Source organism: Numida meleagris, chromosome 21 (genome assembly GCF_002078875.1).
Source record: "Numida meleagris isolate 19003 breed g44 Domestic line chromosome 21, NumMel1.0, whole genome shotgun sequence".
Taxonomy (NCBI): Eukaryota; Metazoa; Chordata; class Aves; order Galliformes; family Numididae; genus Numida; species Numida meleagris.
The window spans coordinates 954,298-960,683 of record NC_034429.1 but is presented as its reverse complement, the minus strand read 5'-3'; the positions used below and the strand labels follow the sequence as shown (position 1 = coordinate 960,683).

The following is a 6,386-nucleotide window of genomic DNA, read 5'->3' as shown; positions in this document are numbered from 1 at the left end:
GAAAGGAAAGGAAAGGAAAGGAAAGGAAAGGAAAGGAAAGGAAAGGAAAGGAAAGGAAAGGAAAGGAAAGGAAAGGAAAGGAAAGGAAAGGAAAGATCTAAAGGAAGAAGGGAGAAGGGAGCTGAGGCAAGAGTGAAGGCACACGCAGAAGGGAAGAAGGGAGGAAGAGGAAGAGAGAAGGGGATGGGAGGAGAAAAGTGAGGATAGTGAAAGGAGAAAGAGAATGGGGAAAGCGGAATGGGAAACAACGGGAAGGGGGGGAGGGGAGAAGAAGGAAAGAGGTGTAGAGGAAAGAGGGTGCAGGGAGAACGGGGAGCGGGGGGTCTAGGAGCCGGGAGCGGGGAGCGGAGGCCGGGAAGTGATGGGATGAGGGAGGCGCGGAAGGGAGGGCGGAGCCGAGGGGCGGAGCTGAGGTAGGGCCGGGGGTGGACACCTCCTCGCACACGTGTGCGGGGCCGCCCCGGAGCCGCCCGGCGGGGCTATAAAAGGGGCAGCGGCGTCCAGAGCAGCGCTGCGCTCCCGCCCGCCACCCCCCGAGTGCCCCCGCCATGAGCTACACCATGGAGCCCTTGGGCAACCCCTCGTACCGCAGGGTGATGACCGAGACCCGCGCCACGTACAGCCGGGCCAGCGCGTCCCCGTCCAGCGGCTTCCGCTCTCAGTCGTGGTCGCGGGGCTCCGGCAGCACCGTGTCCTCCTCCTACAAACGCTCCAACCTCGGGGCTCCGCGGGCCGCCTACGGCTCCACCGTGCTGAGCTCCGCCGACAGCCTCGACGTGAGCCAGTCCTCGCTGCTGAACGGGGCGGCCGAGCTGAAGCTGAGCCGCTCCAACGAGAAGGAGCAGCTGCAGGGGCTGAACGACCGTTTCGCGGGGTACATCGAGAAGGTGCATTACCTGGAGCAGCAGAACAAGGAGATCGAGGCGGAGCTGGCGGCGCTGCGGCAGAAACACGCCGGGAGGGCGCAACTGGGGGACGCCTACGAGCAGGAGCTGCGGGAGCTGCGCGGGGCCCTGGAGCAGGTGAGCCACGAGAAGGCGCAGATCCAGCTGGACTCGGAGCACATCGAGGAGGACATCCAGCGGCTGCGGGAGCGGTTCGAGGATGAGGCGCGGCTGCGCGACGAGACGGAGGCCACCATCCGCGCCCTGCGCAAGGAGATGGAGGAGGCCTCGCTGATGCGGGCGGAGCTGGACAAGAAGGTGCAGTCGCTGCAGGACGAGGTGGCCTTCCTGCGGGGCAACCACGAGGAGGAGGTGGCCGAGCTGCTGGCCCAGCTGCAGGCGTCCCACGCCACGGTGGAGAGGAAGGACTACCTGAAGACAGACCTGACCACGGCGCTGAAGGAGATCCGCGCTCAGCTGGAGTGCCAGTCCGACCACAACATGCACCAGGCCGAGGAGTGGTTCAAGTGCCGCTACGCCAAGCTGACGGAGGCGGCCGAGCAGAACAAGGAGGCCATCCGCTCCGCCAAGGAGGAGATCGCCGAGTACCGGCGGCAGCTGCAGTCCAAGAGCATCGAGCTGGAGTCGGTGCGCGGCACCAAGGAATCGCTGGAGCGACAGCTGAGCGACATCGAGGAGCGTCACAACAACGACCTCACCACCTACCAGGTCCTGCGGGCTGGGGGCTGCGGGATATGGGATGCGGGGAGCGGGCTGGGGGCGGGGGGGGGAGCCGGGGGGTGCGGTCCTAACCCGCTGCTGCCGCCCAGTGGGTGGGAAGGACTTCGGGAAAGTCGCTCTGCAACTTTTTTTCTCCGTTCCCTGCACGGTTTCTGTATGTCTTTGTCACTGTGGTTTGTTCTGTCTCGGCTGCAGGACACGATCCATCAGCTGGAAAATGAGCTTAGAGGAACGAAGTGGGAGATGGCGCGTCATTTGAGGGAGTACCAGGATCTCCTCAATGTCAAGATGGCCCTGGATATCGAAATTGCTGCATACAGGTACAGTGGGATCATTGTGGGCATGCCTGGAATATTAATAGCACTGCAGAGGCTGCTCTGAGATGCTTTACCACCAGTGAGTAGTGTCTGTATGCGTTGGACACAAGCCAAATTAGAGCTTGACTGAAGTACTGCAGCCCTTTCAGGATGCACAGTGTCTGCAGCCAGAAAGAGCCCATCCTCTCTGACGGTGCAGAACTCCCCGTGTGCACAGTGCACCCCAGTGCTGCATCCTGCCCTTGTTTGCAGGAGACAAGTTTATTTTTAATTCCTGTTTACTTTGCATATGCCATGCAAGCCGTGCTTGTCACTTGCATTCCCTTTTTCTCACTTGAGAGAGACGCTGCGCTTTGCTTGATCATGGTTTAAGCAGGCAGCGCTAATCTGCTTGTCACAAACACTTTGGCTTTTCTTGCTCAACTTTCTTTTGTCACGCACTCTGATCTCGAGCAGGAAAGCTGTGTGCTGTTGCCATCACCTGGCAGGTTTTTGGTCTCTGTGCATCACTTCAGAACCCTCATCAGCACCGCTGATTTTTCTGGGTCAGAGGCTTAGATGAAAAACATGCATCTGAATATAAAAAACAGTCAAAACAGAAAGCTGCTTTCAGATCCCTGTGAATTTGAGGCTTTTGAGGCAAACACAGACGTTTTAGGCTCTGCTGCCTCCTGCTTTGAGCCATACAGAAGGTGGGTGCCCAGAATGATCTAGGGCATATGCCTGGTTGGCTTTGGAAGTCTCAGTGACAGTGTTCCATTTGGGTCCATTCCTTTCCCCGTTCACCTGAGTCATGATGTGGTCCTATGAAGTTAGCCACTTTCACTAACTTGCTAAGGATGAATTTCAACTGCTCAGCTAAAGGTGATACGCTTGCTACGTGCAAAGCGAGCCGAAAGGTGCTTGCTCAATAAGAATTTACCAAAAGAGCTGACTGGGGGAAAGCAGAGCTCAGGCTGTGAGCGGTGGATGATGGTGGTCTGCTCTAGCATATTCTACGCGTGTTAACTTCATCCTGCTGACAGGGAAATAGTGTCCCCTAGGTTGGGTTTCCATGCTCACTTTTTTTTTTCCTTCCTCCTGATTCCCTTAGGAAGCTGCTGGAGGGTGAGGAGACAAGATTCAGTGCCTTCTCTGGAAGCATCACTGGACCCATATTCACACACAGGCAACCATCGGTCACAATAGCATCCACTAAAATACAGAAAACCAAAATCGAGCCACCAAAGCTGAAGGTCCAGCACAAATTTGTAGAAGAAATCATCGAAGAGACGAAAGTAGAGGATGAGAAGTCTGAAATGGAAGATGCCCTCGCAGCTATCGCAGAAGAAATGGCAGCCAAGGCTCAGCAGGAAGAACAGGAGGAGGAAAAGGCAGAAGAAGGAGAAGCTGTAGAGGAAGAAGCTGTTCCTGAGAAGGCTGAAGAACAGGCAGCTGAGGAAGAAGAGAAGGAAGAAGAAGCAGAGGAGGAAGAAGCTGCAAAATCAGATGTGGCAGAAGAAGGAGGCTCTGAAAAGGAAGAAATAGAGGAAAAGGAAGAAGGGGAGGAGGCAGAGGAAGAAGCTGAAGCCAAGGGCAAAGCTGAAGAGGCAAAGGTAGAAAAAGTGAAAACACCTCCTGCCAAGTCACCCCCTAAATCCCCCCCTAAATCCCCTGCAACAGAGCAAGCCAAGGCTGTCCAGAAAGCAGCAGCAGAGGTAGGAAAGGATCAGAAAGCAGAGAAAGCTGCTGAGAAAGCAGCCAAGGAGGAGGAGAAGGCAGCATCCCCGGAGAAGCCGGCGACACCGAAGGTGACTTCCCCGGAGAAGCCGGCGACCCCGGAGAAACCATCAACCCCAGAGAAAGCGGCCAGCCCGGAGAAGCTCCGCTCCCCAGAGAAACCAACAACTCCAGAAAAAGCGGTGACCCCAGAGAAAGCAGCGAGCCCGGAGAAGCCCCGCACCCCAGAGAAACCAGCAAGCCCCGAAAAGCCGGCGACCCCAGAGAAGCCCCGCACTCCCGAAAAGCCAGCGACGCCGGAGAAGCCCCGTTCTCCAGAGAAGCCGTCCTCCCCCCTCAAAGACGAAAAGGCTGCGGTGGAGGAGAGCGTCACCGTCACAAAGGTAACAAAAGTCACCGCGGAGGTGGAGGTGTCGAAGGAAGCCAGGAAAGAAGACATCGCGGTGAATGGTGAAGTGGAGGAGAAGAAGGATGAGGCCAAGGAGAAGGAGGCTGAGGAGGAAGAGAAGGGCGTTGTCACCAACGGCCTCGACGTGAGCCCCGTCGATGAGAAGGGTGAGAAAGTCGTGGTCACCAAAAAAGCAGAGAAAATCATTAGTGAAGGAGGGGACAGTACGACCACGTACATCACGAAGTCGGTGACGGTCACTCAGAAGGTGGAGGAACACGAGGAGAGCTTTGAGGAGAAATTAGTGTCCACCAAGAAGGTGGAGAAAGTTACTTCACACGCTGTAGTAAAAGAGATTAAGGAGTGAATTAAACTAAATCATAGCTAAATTAAAAAAAAAAAAAGAAAAAAATTAAAGAGCTTGGGTCGGTGCAAAAGGTTAAGCCATATGACAGCTGCAAAATGCATGTGAGTGACGGCTTTAAAGCAGAACGGGTTCTCTCATGGAGGCTCCAGACACACAGTATTTTACTTTTTTTGTGCAATATAGGGGAGGGGGGGGAATGCATGCAGGCTCAAGATGTGCTCCCTCCACAGAGCTTGGGGAACTAAATAAAATACTAATAATAGTGCATGAGATGAAATGTGCAAAGGAACCTTTTGAATTTCCTGAGCTGTTGGAGGGGCATATCTGAGGAACGATTTAAGATGTATTATGCAAAGAACCAACTGAGCCAAAACCAAACAGAAAACAGTACTAGAATATTCATGAGAACCAGAACTCTCCTAGCCTTAATTAAAAAAGAAAAAAAAAAAAAGCTACTTATAAGTAATTATGTTTACCTCACTGGTGCAATTAGGGTGGACTTTTGCTCATGGGAGAACCTAGTTGACATGCACAGTACGCAACCTTTTGTTGTTTGATGTAAAACCGTCACAGCAGTTCTTGCTCAATAAAGGTCAATATGAAAATATGGTTTGTGTGGTGCTTCTCTTCCAGCTGGTGTCCTTCCTTTAGGGATTGGGAACTCATCCTGGACAGCGGAGTGGTGTGGGCTGAAAAGTTGCTTGAGGTTTTCCTTCTCTTAATTTCCCCTTTTAGAAATTTCCTGTAACATGGTTGAGAGACACAAATAGTTGATCTGGTTTAATACATAAGAGCTGTATCCTCTGCTTTGCAGAGTAAAGGGGAATCTGTTGAGGTCTATGGGTTGGCCCTTATGTGCTCAGTAGGGTTGCAATCCCTTTGGCTAATGGAGGAAAGGTCTCCAAGCCATGGTTGCTAACTCAGCTTATCTGGGCAATCCAAGATACACTTGGCTCTGCATTTGTCTCAATGCTTTAGGAGAGCAATTTCCAGATCTTTCTTTGGCTTTCCTGTGACGATAGCCTGTCTGTGGACCACAGCTGGTCACAGTATCTCCTATGGCACTCATCTGTGGCTTAGTGGGTCTTTGCTCAACTAAGTCATCTTGACCCAGATACTATATTCATCAAAAGATGGGAGATTTTGCATTCATTTTTATTTCTTGCCTTAATTATATGGGAATGTCCTTCTCATCGCCTCCCTCTCCCAAATGAGCCACAGGTGAAATCTGTTTCTAAACACAAAATTCTGAAATTGAGAGCAAATTCCTGGAAAAAAAGGAATGTGCCCCATAGATGACACTGCTTTAGGTATCAAAAATATCACTGATTTTTTTTTTTTTTACAGTTTTGTCCATTTAAAAATAGCTGTAGAAAGGAAACTATTCCAGAGTCTGAAGTGGGGCTCAGATAACACCTGGGGGGACTGACAGGAAAACCAAATGAAGGCATTTTTTTCATTTCCAATGGAAAGGTCTTCAAAACTGTGGCCTATGTCTGTGGCCACTTGTGGGTTAGCTTCATTAAGAGGAAAGCCAGTTAAAGGGCCCTAAAAAATCCCAATATATGGAAAATAGTGGAGACAAATGGAAAAAAAGGATGACCATGACTTTAGTCTGGGGAGAGAACCTGTTTTATTCTAGGATTAACATTGCATTTATTTCTATTCCATTTTAAAAGAAAAACATTTCTACTGTTTTACATACCACAAATAGCAAAGAAATGCAAATCATTTTTTCGACAGCCTGGGTTCAGCAAATGAACCGTCCTGAAATCTGATGGCTAATAGGGAAAATCTGATCAAAATCAATGCTTTGCATATGCCTGCCAATTCTTTGCCCTACCAATAATGGAAGATCAAGTAGATTTTAATTGGAAGGCTTACTCATGTTCTTCACTGGAGAAAATGTACAAAATCCAGAGCAGATAAGTCTTTCAAATAAGCGTTAATGCCTTTGTGTAGCAAAGCAA

At 51.3% G+C, this 6,386-nt stretch overlaps 1 protein-coding gene across 1 annotated transcript; it reads left to right on the top strand.

Annotated features, from left to right (window-relative positions):
- Positions 508–5,021, top strand: NEFM (neurofilament medium). Its single transcript, XM_021375102.1, has 3 exons — positions 508–1,613; positions 1,821–1,945; positions 3,036–5,021. The coding sequence occupies exons 1-3, from the start codon at positions 549–551 to the stop codon at positions 4,414–4,416; spliced, it is 2,571 nt and encodes an 856-aa protein (XP_021230777.1). The 5' UTR covers positions 508–548; the 3' UTR covers positions 4,417–5,021.

What these genes read in the sequence shown, in the direction of transcription:
- NEFM (XM_021375102.1), top strand. Translation starts at nt 549, where the DNA reads ATGAGCTACACCATGGAGCCCTTGGGCAACCCCTCGTACCGCAGGGTG. An exon ending in ACGACCTCACCACCTACCAG is followed by an intron (nt 1,614 to 1,820) that starts GTCCTGCGGGCT and finishes TCTCGGCTGCAG; the next exon opens with GACACGATCCATCAGCTGGA. An exon ending in ATCGAAATTGCTGCATACAG is followed by an intron (nt 1,946 to 3,035) that starts GTACAGTGGGAT and finishes TGATTCCCTTAG; the next exon opens with GAAGCTGCTGGAGGGTGAGG.